The sequence below is a fragment of the Dendropsophus ebraccatus genome, chromosome 7 (genome assembly GCF_027789765.1).
Source record: "Dendropsophus ebraccatus isolate aDenEbr1 chromosome 7, aDenEbr1.pat, whole genome shotgun sequence".
Classification (NCBI taxonomy): Eukaryota; Metazoa; Chordata; class Amphibia; order Anura; family Hylidae; genus Dendropsophus; species Dendropsophus ebraccatus.
In genome coordinates, this window is record NC_091460.1 from 129,180,109 (window position 1) to 129,197,375 (window position 17,267).

Genomic DNA, 17,267 nt, shown 5'->3' on the forward strand with positions numbered 1-17,267 from the left:
GAGACAAAATAGATAATAAGTATGGAAGGAATTGTTAGTCTCACCATGGGCAGCAACATTTTAAAAGTTATGTTTGAGTGAAATACCCCTTTAAATACAATATTAAATGCTGTCTATAGTTCTGTGTATTCATCTACATCTCACCTTCAGGCATCCAGGACCCCCAGTTACCAGTAACGCCTCTCCTACCTACCCGTCCTTTGGTCAGTCTCCGACACATTACAACAATGCTCCTCCAGCACCAGTTCAGCAGATGGCCAACCAGTTTAACAACATGCAGCTAGGAGGATATGGTAATTCTTATGTTTTTTTTTAATGCTACATACGTATTACTAGTAATTGTCTATTTTTACACTCCATATCTTTTCCTGACTGAGGTCATAGGGATTGTCCCATCAAGGAGCTGATTTCCATATATTTACAGCGTGTGCTGCCCTAGGCACTCAGACTGAGTACACCCCATTAGGGCGATTCCACAAGTCTCAGAACCTTTTGCATGCAGATTTGTCACAAGTACGAGATAAAAATAGACAGAATTACATGCAGATTTTGTTGCAGAATTAGAGCATCTCACCCCTCCATGCACACAGAAATATGTGAATGGATTTGTAACAGCTCTACCCCCCTCCCTTATGAGACAGCTGATGTAAACAAGTCCCTGACTGTATCTGCAACTTTGTAGCTTCTGTGTAAAGCTGGGATGGATAATCACAGTGAGTTTATCAGCAGCTTGACCTCAAATTAACCCTCCCAGCATTACAAAGAAGCTACAGTGTTACAGATAAAGCCAGTCAGGGACTTGTTTACATCAGCTGTCTCAGAAGGGAGGGGAAGGAGCAGGAAAAAGAGAGAAAGGCTCACACACAGATTTTAGTGTCTTCAGCAGAAAGCAGCAGCTCAGAACTGGGGGAAAGAGACTGAATAGATAATAACAAGTGTAGAGTGACTGGTTAGTCTCACCATTGGCAGCAACATATCAAAAGTTATGTTTAAGTGGAATACCCCTTTAAACTTAAAGAGGACCTGTCACCCCCCGTGCCGGGGTGACAGGCTCCGGACCCCCTGTTAGATCCCGCTATACTTACGTGATTCCGCCGGGTCCCACTTCCTGAGCCGGCCGGGTCCCGGAGATATCACCGCCCGAAGCCCGGCGCGCGCGCTGAGAGATGACTCCGATGCCCATAGAGAATGACGGAGCATCGGACTCCCCATTCATTCTCTATGGGCGTCTGACTCTGCTGTCAGCGCGCGCGGCGGGCTTCAGGAGCTGATATCTCCGGGACCCGGCCAGCTCAGGAAGCGGGACTCGGCGGGATCACGTAAGTATAGGGGGATCTAACAGGGGGTCCGGAGCCTGTCACCCCGGCACGGGGGGTGACAGGTGTCCTTTAAACGCCATATTGTGTTTGAATTTGCATCACAAAACAAGAGTAAATATCTTGTGTGTCTAGGTGTGAGACAGGACATAGGGGAACATGACCCTGCTCTGTATAGCACTGTGCAGCACCACTTGAGCAGAGCAGAGGATCAGGCACTACAGGGCTTGGACAGCCCTGCAGTTCCCGACACAAACATTGGGGACAGCAGAGGGAGCTGTTTCACTCCTTACTGCTGCCACTCAACGGAAGTATATACAGTATGTGACTAGAAAACTATATTCGTTTTGGTGCAGTTTTTACACTGGGTTCACACTACGTATATTTCAGTCAGTATTGTGGTCCTCATATTGCAACCAAAACCAGGAGTGGATTAAAAACACAGAAAGGATCTGTTCACACAATGTTGAAATTGAGTGGATGGCCGCCATATAACAGTAAATAACGGCCATTATTTCAATATAACAGCCGTTGTTTTAAAATAACAGCAAATATTTGCCATTAAATGGCGGCCATCCACTCAATTTCGACATTGTGTGAACAGATCCTTTCTGTGTTTTCAATCCACTCCTGGTTTTGGTTGCAATATGAGGACCACAATACTGACTGAAATATACGTAGTGTGAACCCAGCCTAAATTAGGCTATGTTCACACAATGTAAAAATGAGGGCAAAATACGGACGTATTTAGATAAACATGATCATTATTTCACGCCATAGTTATCCAAAAATGGCCGTATTTTGCCCTTGTTTTTACGTTGTGTGTACATAACCTAAAAATGTGTTGAAAGGTTACCTGACTGCTCTTTGTACAGTATGTGTGATAAGGAATCTTTGTTTTACATGTATATCATGTTTTTTCATAGCTACTCTTTGCACCATATGTACACAGGTCCTCCTGGATCCAATAACCCTCAGGTGCCTCCTAACCCAAATATGCCTGGCAGTTTCGCGCAGCAGACACGTCACATGGCACCCGGCCTCCATACACCTCCAGCAGTTGCTAGCAATTATAATGGCCTAAATTCTGAGCCTCACTTACCTCATGCCAATATTCAAGATGGAATGAATGCACATTCTCCTTTCCAGCCACAGATGCCAGGCCAGCCCTCAAGTTTCGGATATCCTCCTCAAAATCGTAAGTAACATAGTAATAGGTATAGCCTGAGGCTATAGCCTCATTCATTTTATATAGAATAAATCAATGTATTCATTTATCTTGCACCTTGAGCTATCTGTGTAAAATAATACAGGACAAATAATGCAGCATAGACTGCTCAGTGTTCCTGGGACTGCAGCAGTTTAGTGCTTAGGCCACGTTCAAACAGTGTATTTTTTGATTAAACAACGGCCGTTATTGCAAGTTTGCAACAACGTCTGTTGTTTAATCACAGCAGCCGATCGCATTAACCCCTATGGAATTTCAACACTGTATGCACTCTGGCTGGGATTACGCAAAGAAAACTCACATATCTATTTCATGTCACAAAATAGACTGTGCAGACAATGTAAAGTGCGGCTGCGGCCATACTTTACATTATCTGCTATGGGTAATTGAAGTGCAGGCACACCCGAATGTGCCCATATTCCAATGAAAAAGAAATAATGTTAACCTGGCCAGTACTGCAGTACTGGCCGAGTTGAACATCTCATACAGCGGCCGTCCTGTGACACGGCCGCAAATCTCTGGCACTTGCTGGGACTTTTTAATTTGAAAGAAAATTATTTTTGGCGAACAACCCCTTTAAGTAATTTTGATGCCATTCATTGTAGTGATCGTTTTTCTTAGACTGGCAGGCTTAATAAATGTGGGCTACATGTTCCTCCATTCTGACTACCAGTTTTAGCCTTGGCCGCCTGTTTGTTTTACTCTTCATGAATTGCTTTTTCTGAATAAGGGAATAAAAATGTTCAGCGTAGGAGCTTTGACACAAAAATAGCTCAGATGAGGTCCTACAGAAGAAAATGTACCCTGTTTAATAAGGTGCTGACGGTACAGAGTGACAGCCTGTTGTACAGCACTGCTATGGAGCCAGAAAGCATCTCTTGATAGTACTGCCCTTATTTTGATGGGAATTGTATTCAGTATCCCATTTAGTTATTTAGGAAATCAAAAGCTAGACAAATACTGAAGGGTAGGGTGGAAAATGCATTTTTAAAGGGATACTCCGGAAAAAAATCTTTTTCTTACAGATCAACTGGTTTTAGAAACTTATATAGATTTGTAATTTACTTCTATTTAAAAATCTCAAGACTTCCCATACTTATCAGCTGCTGTTTGCCCTGCAGTAAATGGTGTTTTCTTTTCACTCTGACACAGTGCTCTCTGCTGCCACCTCTGTCCGAGACAGGAACTGTCCAGAGCATCAGCAAATCCCCACAGAAAACCTCTCCTGCTCTGGACAGTTTCTGTCCAGTGGCATCAGAGAGCACTGTGTCAGACTGAAAAGAAAACACAGTTTCCTGCAGGACATACAACAGCTGATAAGTATGGGAAGACGAGATTTTTAAATAGAAGTAAATTACAAATCTATATAACTTTCTGATACCAGTTGATTTGAAAGAAAAAGATTTTCGCTGCATAACCCCTTTAAGTACATGACTTGATGTACCTTAAGTTTAACTTTTCCTCTGAAGTGTAACGCAAAACCCCCAAAATAATCGGCTTTCACAGTTTTCACATTTGTATATGATACCAGGTTAAACTCATTATGGAACTTTGATGCAAAGCGAAGATTAATGGTTTGAGAATCACAGGGATCGATTGATCGATTGTATATGTGTTGTTCATACTACAGAAAACAGTTTTGGTCCTCCAGGACCACCAATGCCTTATCCTGGTGCAATGCCTGGAAGCCAGCAGCAAATGTCCGGCCCGCCCCAAAAGAAACTTGACCCGGATTCTATACCAAGCCCGGTAAGTGAATGGGTTGTTACTACTGTGTTATTATTTAGGATTCTACAGTGTATCTCCAGTTATTTGTTTAAAGCTGTGTGTAAGGCTGCGGCTCCATCTGTGGGGGCTCCGTTTTAGAGTCCAGCATGTTTAAAATTACAGAAATCACATTGAAACCCACTGTACCCCCTTAAAGTGTCACATTTTTTTGCAGAAATCAATAGTCCAGGCGGTTTTAAGAAACTTTGTAATTGGGTTTATTAGGCAAATATGCCATTATCTGCATTCAAAAAGACTTTCCCCAGGTCCCCCCCTCCCTCCTCTCTTTCATTCACTGCTCATTATCAAGAAATCTCGACTCTTTTACATAAGTTGGGCCCTGTGTAATCTATGGAGAGGGGAGGGGGAGGAGGGAGATTAGTTGGCAACAGAGAGCAGAGAACAAAGGATTACTCAGCGTGACCTGTGTGAAAGCTGCTATTCAAAGGTCAGAGAGGTCAGTGCTGACTTCAGAGGAGATAGCCCAGTGATATAGCTGTAAATTAACTATTTGTTGTCCTGTTTTGGTGCCTCATCTCCCTCCACCCTTCCCCTCTTCATAATAGAAGCATGGAGACCATGGAGAGCTTCAAACTGCTTTTTCATGATAAAAATTTGTTTTTCGGCTAATAAACCCAGTTACAAAGTTTCTTAAAATCGCCTGTACCATAGATTTCTGCAAAATATTTTTTAACAACAGTGACACTTTAAAGTTAATGTGGTCCAAAAGGCATTGATGGTATTAGCCAAATTCTGGATCCTGTTATGAAAACATATCCAGAGCCCAAAGCCGTGTCTTTTTGTGTCAAAACAGCAATTGTTATATTTTCATTGCTGTTTCCTCACTGACTGTATGTAAAGAGTGGAGACAGGAAGTGTGGGGCTGATTGTATCTCCACCTTACAAATTTAGCTGTATAACTGTACACTGCCTAAGGCTGGGTTCACACTACATTTTTGCAATCTGTTTTTTTTTCATCCATATTCTTTTGGTAACACATTGTTTGCATGTGCATGGCTATACTCTATACCATTACTGTGTTCAGCGTACTGAAAGAAGTCCGGCAAATTTTTATTAAAGTATTGTATTGCCCCCCAAAAGTTACACAAATCCCCAATATACACTTATTACGGAAAATGCTTATAAAGTGCTTTTTCCGTGCACTTACTACTGCATCAAGGCTTCACTTCCTGGATAACATGGTGATGTCACTTCCTGGATAACATGGTGATGTCACTTCCTGAATAACATGGTGATGTCACGACCCGACTCCCAGAGCTGTGCGGGCTGTGGCTGCTGGAGAGGATGATGGCAGGGGGACACTGAGGGACCCAGGGCACTGGAGGGACACTGATCATCCCTCTGCCATTATCCTCTCCAGCAGCCACAGCCCGCACAGCTCTGGGAGTCGAGTCGTGACATCACCATGTTATCCAGGAAGTGACATCACCATTTATCCAGGAAGTGACATCACCATGTTATCCAGGAAGTGACATCACCATGTTATCCAGGAAGTGACATCACCATTTATCCAGGAAGTGAATCCTTGATGCAGTAGTAAGTGCAGGGAAAAAAGAACTTTATAAGCATCTCCCGTAATAAGTGTATATTGGGCATTTGTATAACTTTTGGGGGGCAATACAATACTTTAATAAACATTTTCGCTGGACTTCTCCTTGAAGCATCATATAGCGTACCAGCCGGATGATCTTTGGCGCTGCAGAGTTCTGATGCGGGCGCATCCTTGTGTGCCTGCATCAGAACTCCCCACAGCACACTATGAACTTGCGGCCAGAGCCGCTCGCTCCACAGTGTGCACTGACATGGTTTTCTGCGGCCGCTATTCATTGAATAGCGGCCGCAGAAAACTGACATGTCAGTTGTTTGCGGCGCCGCTAGAGATCCCGGCTGGAGCAAATACAATGTGTATAGGCTCCGTCCAGGATCCCTCAGAAGAATAGGCAAAGTATCTTTTCGCAAAAAGTATGGCCGTTGTTGCTGATTTCAACAACGGGCGTATTTTTACTAAAAGATAAGTTGTGTGAACATATCCTCATGTATCTTTCATGTGTATATATAAAACTTTACAATTATTAGTCCTACTAAGGTCTGCAAATGTTTTCAACAGATACAAGTGATCGATAACGATAAGATCAGCCGAGCTGGACAAGTCTATACCACTAATGTCAGAGGACAAGTGCCTCCACTTGTTACCACAGACTGCACTATACAGGATCAAGGTAAAGATGTCCAAAGAACTTGAAGGGGTAGTGCGGCGGTAAAGAATTATTCACAGAATAACACACATTACAAAGTTATACAACTTTGTAATGTATGTTATGTCTGTGAATGGCCCCCTTCCCGTGTCCCACCACCCCCACCCGTGTACCCGGAAGTGTGGTGCGCTATACATACCTATCACGTGCCGACTCGTCTCCAATCTTCAGTCATTGAAATCATCTTCGGTCGGCCGGGCCGAATCCCTCCGACCGTCCTGAGTGCCGGCCCCCCCTCTGCCGCGTCATTGGCTGCTCAGCCGTGATTGGCTGAGCATAACTGTGCTCAGCCAATCGCGGCTGAGCAGCCGATGATGCGGCCGCGTCATCAGCTGCTCAGCCGCAATTGGCTGAGCCAAACTGTGCTCAGCCAATCGCGGCTGAGCAGCCAATGACGCGGCAGAGGGGGGCCGTCACACAGGACGGTCCGGAGGGATTCGGCCCGGCCGTCCGAAGGTTACTTCAATGACTGAAGATCGGAAACGAGTCGGCACGTGACAGGTATGTATAGCGCACCACACTTCCGGGTACATGGGTGGGGGTGGTGGGACACGGGGAAGGGGGCCATTCACAGACATAACATACATTCCAAAGTTGTATAACTTTGTAATGTGTGTTATTCTGTGAATAATTCTTTACCGCTGCACTACCCCTTTAAGTCACGCCAGTCATTTTGAATCATTTTTTGAAACCGCCATGGTTTGCTTACATTAACTCCTCAGAGTGGTGACACTGCTGGTATTGAGTACCCAAGAGCCCACTCTATGTTGCTTTGCTATTTCCTATTCTCTCCAATTTAGGGGGCAGTACCAGAGAGAGGCTGTTTGCCAGTAGTACACATCCATGGACTTCCTTTCCCTTACTTCTCTTGCCAATCACAGCGCATATTCCTCTTTGCTATGCCATGCTATGCCCAGAACCTCCTGGGTGGAGCTAAGGCCCCTTTCACACGTCTGTTTGTTCTGTCCGCTGATGTGGAAATCTACAGAGGCACATCCACAGTGCTTTCCAAAGCTGCTGGTGTGCAGCTACGGACAGCTCTACAATGTGTGAATTGGTCCTAAGAGGTAAGGCTACTTTCACATCATATTTTCAGCCCCACGTCGGGCTACACGCCAGGAATCAGTGAAAAAAGGCCGGTGGCCTCATGATTTCAATGAGCAGGAATTAATCATTTTGTGACTATGTTCTGCTTGTTTGCCAGACGTATACTGCTTTTGTGCAGGGCTCAAAAGCGTTATGCTGTACGTCAGCATCCTTTTTTCACAGATTCCCAACGTGTAGCCTGACGTGGGGCTGAAAACGTGATGTGAACATACCCTAAACCTTAATTTACCTTTCAAGAACATTGTGGATTATCTTTATCAGAAAAATGGGCTTAGCCTGCAGTTACTGCAGACTCTCTCTCTCTCCTTTACGTGCTAAGCCCCACCCCACTCCCTTTATTATTTTTTGATCTAGCTGTTGTTAGAGACAGATTTTGCCTAACAACAGGCAGTGGATAGCAGATAGTGGCCAAGACTTTAGAGCTTTTTTCTCTGGGGTAACTAGTCATTTTTGGTAAATGAAGTGATTACCAAATATGTTAGGAATCACATAGGTATCAAATGGAGAGAGTTGTTTAAAACAACAAATACCATTTAAAGGAAATATCACACAAAGCTTACCTTTAGGCCCCGTTCCCACTGAGGAAAGGTAGCGAAATTCCGCGACGGAATTGTCCGCCGCGGAATGCCGTTAGCCTCCCGCTCATAATGGGAGTCTATGGGAGGCGCGCGCTCCTGCCCTGTCTGCGCTGAAGAATGAACATGTTCATTCTTCAGCGCGGACAGGGCAGGAGCGCGCGCCTCCCATAGACTCCCATTATGAGCGGGAGGCTAACGGCATTCCGCGGCGGACAATTCCGTCGCGGAATTCCGCTACCTTTCCTCAGTGGGAACGGAGCCTAAGTGTTAAGGTATTGTATTTATTTTACTTTAAAGTTGTTGTTTAGAAAAAAAAAATTCTTTCAAATCAACTGGTGCCAGAGAGTGCTAGAAATTTGTAATTTACTTCTATTAAAAAAAAATACTTATCAGCTGCCGTATGTCCTACAGGAAGTGGTATTATTTCCAGTCTGGAAAGCAGGAGAGGTTTTCTATGGGGATTTGTTGCTGTTCTTTTTCTACTTCTTTTTAATAGAAGTAAATCACAAATCGCTGGCACTTTCCGGCACCAGTTGATGTAAAATAATTTTTTGGGGGTGCACTACCCCTTTAAGGTCATTGAGAAATGTTAAAAGCCGAGTTTATGCTGAAGTGATAATGGTGCTAGAGCTATGTTTCTCAGGTTTCTCTGCAGTTGCCCAGAACAGTCCTCTATTAAAGTATAGCATTTCCAAATATTAGAAGTAATTCAAGAATTTGGGCATTGAAATATTGCTTCGGACAGATTCAGTGATTTGTCTGCTGGGACCACTCTCTTAAAAATGTGCAAGCATATTGTAAGCATCATGGCTTGCCGACTGCTTTAGTTAACATTTCATTGGGTTGTGAGAAACGATTTTGATGATCTTCTATGTTACAGGGAATGCCACCCCACGATACATTAGATGTACAACATATTGTTTCCCTACCTCCTCCGACATGGCTAAACAGTCTCAGATTCCACTTGCTGCTGTCATCAAGCCTCTAGCCGTCGTTCCCTCAAATGAGGTAAGAGAACCTGTTGCCAGATATGTTCAGATTATTGATTAAAGTTGGATTTGTCTGACCTCATCACTCAGTAATGTGGACTGATATCTAGCTTGTAGGAGTAGCAAAAAAAAATTTTTTTGTTTTGGGATGTGAAGCACTGAGCTTAGCTGAAGTTTGGTAACACTAAGCTTTAAGGGGAACTGTCAGCAGGTTAGATTAATCTAACCTGCTGATAGCCCCCTATAGCGCCGGGGACTCTGAGGAGGAAGGTATGTGTGATACCTTCCTCCTCAACACCCGTCCCGCGCTGTTAGGCTATGTTCACACTACGCAAGAGACCGGCCTTTCCGTGACCCGGCCGGGTCACGCAACGGCTGGTCTCAGAAAAGATTTTTAGCGCCGCAGAGTTCTGATGCAGGCGCATCCGTGCGTGCCCACATCAGAACTCCCCACAGCACACTATGGAGCGTGCGGCTGCAGGCGCTCGCTCCATAGTGTGCACTGACAGGATTTTCTTCAGCCGCTATTCACTGACTGTAGCAGTGACCAGTAAGTGGCTGACGAGTTTCGTACGAACTGAAGCCTTCGTGGGATTTTCTTATCTTTACTGATTACCAAGGCAAATGCTGGAGAGCAGATGAAAATAATTGTGTAACAGCTCACAAAAGTCACAGAAGCAGCTTGTAAATCCATAAGATTGGAGGCGGTAGAGTCATGCAAGAGGACAGTAGGGCTGATAGCAGAGGCAGTGAAGTAGCAATCCTGTGGCTGATAGCAGAGGTGGGAAAGCAGCAATCCTATAGCTGGTAACAGATGAAGGAGAGCATCAATCCTATGGATGGTGGCAAAGGAAGAAGAGCAGCAATCCTATAGCTGGTAACAGATGAAGAAGAGCAGTGATCCTATGGCTGTTAGCGGAGGAAATAAAGCAGCAATCCTATGGCTGGTAGCAGAGGAAGGAGAGCAGCAATCCTATCTTGTGTCGACGACGTCATCTTCGGGAGGCCGTCCGAACCGCTCCAGCCGTCCCTTATGCCCCCCCCTGCCGCGTCATCAGCTGCTCAGCCGTGATTAGCTAAGCGCAGTTATGCCCGAGCCTGGGAAATGGGGAGAGAAGTGAATACATGTTTTTTCCGAGGATATGTATAGCAGAGAATCTGCCTTACGAATATGAGTACACTAGGGCATTATAGATACTTTCTACAAATTGTATCTCATTCTATAACAAATTGTATTCACCTTGATAAAATTCTGTGTAGGGCCCTGGTTAGAGTTACTGCACTGACAACCCCATTCTATAGGCCTTGTTTGGGCATATGGACATTGTAGACAAAAGGTTTTTATTACATCATCTGAATTTAAAGAGGATGTACCATCAGGTACATCCTATTTAATATGACCCACGGATAGAACGGCGCAGTTATGGGGAAGCCAGTGCCGTGGTCCTTTTTTGAACCGCGGCCCGGTTTCGGCCTCTCTATCAGTGGGTACCGGGCCTGGGCTGAAGCACTGGAGATGGCCCCGGACCGCTCCCAGTGGGAGGGAATTCCCTCCTCTCTATGACGTGGCTCCATTAGAATCAGGGGGATTCCTCCCACCGGGGGCCAGCTGGCCTGCCTCCAGTGCTTCAGCCCCGGCTGGTACCTATGGATAGAACAGCGCCGTACACAGGAACTGGGCCGCGGTTCAAAAACGGACTGTGACGGCTCCGTTCTATCCGTGGGTCATATTAAATAGGATGTACCTGATGGTACATCCTCTTTAATACTTAAAATATCCTCTAAAATTCCACCATGGTAGGAAATGGAGAATGATTATTTAGTTTTGTTCACCATGATAGTGTATGTATGACAGATGCCACATCCATGTTAGCTATATAGCAGAGGAATATGTGGCATGTTCCCTCGTCATATTCCCTTGCCGTATACCACAAAAACATGGTGTGGTAAAGGTTTTACTGCCCGCTTCCCCATGCAAACCCAACAAGTGTTCAGATTTCTTAGTTGGACTGGTGTGTGTTGTAGAGTCAACCCCTCAGCGAACCGGTTTGATCTGATCACTATATCAGGGCTGCAATCGAGAAACAGAGAACCACCACAATGTGCACAAGTGCACCATTCATACACTGCTATTGGGAGATTATTATGTGTCTATTATTGTAACCGATAACTGTGTCTTCTTCGGCCGTCTCAACAGCATGTTCTACAAGTACATGGACATAGTGTTCACATTCAGTAATATGACAAGTCTTCACTGATGGATTTGTTACTTTGTAAATATCTTGTCCAGGTTATTATCCTGGAGATCATATTTGGGCACATACACAGAGTCTTTCGGCCGTCTCTGCCTGACTTGGCTCGGTTAGTGAAGCTTTCTGTCATTACGATCTCCCGTGCGTCTCTATCTAACCTGATATGACCGTGGGGCCACAAAGCCGATGGTTGTTAGTGCAGGTATATGGCAACTAAGCCTTGTATTGATTCCTTCTGTTATTTCATCCTCGGAAATATTACACGTCTACTACAGTAACTTGGAGCTCTGGAAACTTTTAGTGCTACGAAACCCGATGATGAGTACAGTTTAGTTCTGTGTCTTTTTCCAAGACAATGAGCCATTTATTTATTGCCAGTAGTATAGTATAGTTACATGATCAGTGTTATCCGTGTGGGGAATATTTGGATACAATATGATTTATATTTATAAACAGGAATGTTTAAAGGTTGGTATTTTGATTACTTTCCATGCATTTTGTAGAGTTTTTTCTTAGGATATGTTCACACAATGTATTTTTTTTTACAAGAACGGCCATAGTTGGCGATTTAAAGTGTCACTGTCGTTTTTGCAGATATCAATAGTACAGGCAATTTTAAGAAACTTTGTAATTGGGTTTACTAGCCGAAAAATGCATTTTTATCATGAAAAAGCAGTTTGAAGCTCTCCCCCCTGTCTTCATTGTTTTCTTTGGAGAGGGGAGGGGTGGAGGGAGATGAGGCACTAAAACAGGACAACAAAGAGTTAATTTACAGCTACATCACCAGGCTATCTGACTTCTCTGACCTCTGAATAGCGGCTTTCACTGGGCTCCCGCTGTGTAATCCTTTGTTCTCTGCTGGTGACTAATCTCCCTCCTCCCCTCTCCATAGAACAGACAGGGGCAGGTCTGATGCAACAAAACGTGATTTCCTGGATGAGCAGTGGATGAGAGAGGGGGGGGGAACCTGGGGAAAGTCTTTTTGAATGTAGATAATGGCATATTTGCCTAATAAACCCAATTACAAAGTTTCTTAAAATCGCCTAGACTATTGATTTCTGCAAAAAAAATGAAACGACAGCGACACTTTAAACAACTTCCGTTGTGTGGAATCCTATGGGATACAGGGGTTGCTGTGCACACAATGTATTGTGCAACGGTCGCTATTCCCCTACGGCTGTGGAAATAATTGACTTGTCAATTATTTCCAGCCGAGAGACTGTGAACGCAGTAACAGTCTGTCCACAGTTACAGTGTGTTCACACAATGTATGGCCGTTCTCACATCCGTACATTGCACTGATTTCAATGGCAATTTGGATTGCATCCAAATGGGTCCGCAATCCAAATAAAAAAAAAAAGAGGTTCTTCTGGCCGATAATGCAGTATCTGCCAGGTGAACATGTCAAACAGCGGTCTTTTGTTTGACACGGCATACAATGGCTGTTGTTAATACAGTGTGTGAACATAGCCTTACAGTGTGTGAACATAGCCTTACAGTGTTATATGCACCCATCACCCATATAGGTTACATGCACCCATGACAGTGCCAACCACATAGTGGTTGCAGTGAGGTAGGTTAGGGGGCCCATTGTGTACATAAAACTTGTATTCTGTGCTGCCTCCTGAATGTAAAAAAAAACATTCAATCATAAACATACTGTATTTTTTTACATTTACCATCCCTCCAGAGTCTGTCTCCGTTTGAATTTCCCGCTGTTTGCAGGTCCCTAAAGCTCCAGTTGGTGTCTTCATTTTTTCTTTACTTCCTGGTTTTGGCTTTCCCATGGTGCACTTTGTCTCCTGTGATGTCCAACTGACTGTAAAATTGTTAGATGGCTTACATCTTGCTCATCCAATCAGAGCTGATCAACCTGAGTCATCTGACAAAGGGAGGCTGGCCTAACAGGGCTTAGACCCGCCTCCCTCTTGATGATGTCATTGTCACAAAATGGCTGCCACAGAGCAGCCTGGGGTCAACAGTCATTAGGTAAGAATGAGTTTACGTCACTTCCTGGTGGGGAGTGAGATGGGAAAAAGATAGGAAAGGGGGGCAGATAGGTGATTAAAGCATATTACAAAGTTTTCCGCTGGAGTACCCCTTTAATTTCTTGGCATAGCAGAGAGGGCTAGGCGCTGTCCTGTAATTGGGCAGACAAGTGCCGGAAAGGAAGTACCTGTGTGTGTACTGCTAGCAAATGTCACAGCTCAGGTCCCGCCCACTGAGATGAGGAGAATGATAAATAACTACTCCCAGGAACTCAGTGACAGCAATATGAGAGTACTAAAATCACTGTATTAGCACTTTGAAGAGCTAATCTAACCAAACCATGATGGTAGATTAAATGGTACCTTTAAAAAAATACAACTTGCTCCCCTATAAAACAACCCCTTTGTATGACTATGTAGGTAGAAAACTAAAAAAACATCATTGCTCTAGAAAGGGCAACCCATGTCCAATCCCCCGGTAGTCGACACCCAAGCTGCTTTATTCTTGTTACTCAGACCCTGATGGAATCTCATGTAAGTGATGCACTGTGGCGTCCTTGAGTTGCAGTTCTTCCGAAATATAAAAGATTAGATGATCGATCTCTTCCTTTCTGGGGTTTCCCTGATGGCAAAATACATATACCCAAGAAACCCAAGGACGGTGTTTGTTGTTATTTGTAAGTCATATTTGCAAGTAACCAAAATACAACCTTGGAAAATACCATTGGAGAAATGTAGAATCAGATGGGAGGCAGGGGAGTAGCTAGGATTCATGGGGCTCCATAGCAAAAAACTGTACGGGGCCTCATGAATCCTGTATTCTCCCCCAACTCCCACTGCCAAACACAGACAATGACGCTCATATATACACACACAGAGGCACCATTAACATATATACAGATACGCCACTGACATACACACATATATACACTGTAATGTGATTACACTAGTCCTGATGTATACACCATGAGTAGACTGTACACAGGGAAATCATCTCAGTGTAATAAGAAATACTCAACCAGAAATGAATGGTGGGTTCTTTTATTAGAGCCCAGCATTAATAGAAGCTGCTGCAGAACATCTTTGGGAGCAAACCTGTCAATCACTTGAGACATTACTGAAATACACAAACACACACATATACACCAGTGTTACAGACACTACTGACATACACACACACATATACACCAGTGTTACAGGCTATATATATATATATATATATAGCCACAGATGCATACACATACTAACATATACATATATACCCATTGATACATATGTACACTCACTGACACACATACACAGCACTTACAGCTCCTGTAGTCGGGGCTGATCTTCACATAGAAGTATTGAGGAGTCCTGCTCCTCTGTTCCTCTCCTTTTGATGTTCAGCCCGCTCACCTGGCACTACAGTGAGGGGGCTGAATAATGCAGTGGCGGATCCCACTTCCTCTCTGGACCCCTGGGAGAACGAGGTACAGTGGTTGGCTGTCAGTGGCATACAGTACCTACCATGAAGGCAGAGCAGGCTTCTTTGGGCCCCCTTCCTGCAGGGACCCCATAGCAGTCGCCTTCCCTGCCTTCATGGTAGCTACGCCACTGATGGGAGAAGGAAGTGTAGTGTGTCCATCTGTGTATCTAGTATCTGGGCAGGAGCGAGCGGTAGTATCATATGCTGCCAACTGTATATATAGAATATAGTCAGCCATATTGTAATGTATGTGATGACATGAAAGAGAATCTATCCTAAATACAAAGCAGGTAAAGAGGCTATTTGTCAGCCATTGTTAAAGCAGATAAAGAAACAAATAAATACAAGATTCTCTTAGCAACTATCAGCAGCAGCAGGTCCGCTCTGAAGAGAGGCATGTATTCTTGGAGTAATGCGGGATCTCTTCTTTTTGCTGAGAGGTCAGGCCCTTGTGTTATCTCGCTGTGAGCCATGACTGGTGACAGGGGCCGAACTGCAGAGAACAAAGATGCTCATGAGTGAGAGCTTATCCTGCAATCCTTCATGTCATGCCAGTGCTTTTAGGTTACACCAAGGTGGAGATAAGATAAGGCTGCAGAGGGTTTCAGTGCTTGATTGCTTGTTTCAGGATAGTAAAAAGCCTCAAACATAAGGGTTCCCTCATCATCCGGATAGCATTCCTGCACTGGCTGAGAGGGAAATGTCATGAACACACCGATTCTGGCCTTTATAGAAAAAATATTCTTGTATATAAAATCTATCTATGCTTCATAAAGATGGCGTTAATGCCGTTGAAACGTTGTACCTGTATTTGTTTGCTGTGCTGCATCTATCTATCATCTGTCAGACTCGGATGGCAGAGATGACACGAGACAGTGGGCCCTAAAGCTCGACCCACCCTCTGACCCTACCTGCTTGCCGCAAACTACCCTAAACGTTCGCGGACAACCACGGTGTCGGTCCCTATACTGATGTAAGTGCAAACATAAAACGAAGACAGACGAATGAACACAATAGAGCGAAGTAAATAAGCCAAGTCAGCAACACACGGGCAGCGAAGTACAAAATCGGAAGGCAATCGGAAAGTCGGTAACAGGCAGAAGGTCAGGAAACAACGTAACAACAGCGGATAGGATAGGGCAGGGTAGGCAGGACAGGGATCAGGGGAGCTGGGACTAGAAAGCTCTAGTAGCCAGCAAAGGAATCTGATACTGGCTGTACTTTATACTGGATCAGGAGCCCAGACCAGCCTCTCGTTCAATCCGAACCTTGTGCAGCTGAGACACTGCAGACTGAATGGCAGAGCGATCTGCCCTTCAGCCCGAGTGTGACCGCATTCAGCTGTGAGAGCTGGGCGGTAGCCGGCCGTGACACGGAGCCGCGGCATCCCTGGTTGTCAAGGACGCCGTCGGGTCTCCGTGACGTCACGCGGCTCCGGTGGCTGATGCGGCGCTGCGTCCTAGCGCCGTCAGACGGGGCCGAGGCCGTGGAGGACGCCGCTGGATCCGCGGCAGGTAAGTAAAATTACATGAAGGTGTTGAGAATATAATAGGACAATATACAGTGCTTTTGGATTTTTGATATTTTTGCACTTTTTGTATAAGCTGAAAAAAGGTGATGGCTGTGTAAGTAATAATTTATTAGACGTGTGACTTTGGACACATTTTTTAGAGACTATTTCAATAAAAATGTAATTTTTTTAATTTTTTCCTGATACCTCAGTGCAATATAAATTATTTAAAGGAAAAAAGATCAGTGTTTACATAAATCAGTTTACATATCTATCTATCTATCTATCTATCTATCTATCTATCTATCTATCTATCTATCTATCTATCTATCTATCTATCTATCTATCACACTGATTACACACCAAATAGCAGTGACAAGGTGGCTCTAAGCTCAGGCATGTGATGGTGCTCTTATTAATTGTTATACAGTGACTCCTAGAGAGAAGTGTTGGAATAACAATGGGTGTAGTCAAGTTTACTAAAGCATTACACATTTGTTTTGTTACTTTTATATGCAAAGTAGCTTTTTTACACTGCATATTCTTTCCCATTAAAGTATTGCATAGCCTGTAGGACGCAGCACACCAGCTTGATGGACTTTGTCAGAAAGAAATGACAAAGTTTCTTACACTAGGATATTCTCATGTATATTTAGAACACAGGTTGTATTTTATTCCAAGAAATGCACCGAGCTACGCTGGGGCTTATTCCTACATGGAAAGTAACCATGTATTTTACCATTTTTGGTTTGGAAACAATGGACACTCAGGCCTTGTAAATGTTTCAT

General features: G+C 44.2%; 1 protein-coding gene across 2 annotated transcripts in view; it reads left to right on the forward strand.

Moving 5' to 3' along the window:
* SEC24D (SEC24 homolog D, COPII coat complex component) overlaps positions 1–17,267 on the forward strand; it is a 79,456-nt gene that overhangs the window by 20,319 nt on the left and 41,870 nt on the right. For both annotated transcript variants that reach the window (XM_069978450.1, XM_069978451.1), the window contains exons 4-8: positions 151–293; positions 2,269–2,514; positions 4,175–4,293; positions 6,440–6,551; positions 9,153–9,280. In XM_069978450.1, coding sequence (XP_069834551.1) covers positions 151–293; positions 2,269–2,514; positions 4,175–4,293; positions 6,440–6,551; positions 9,153–9,280 — 748 coding nt within the window. The remainder of the gene's footprint in view (positions 1–150; positions 294–2,268; positions 2,515–4,174; positions 4,294–6,439; positions 6,552–9,152; positions 9,281–17,267) is intronic.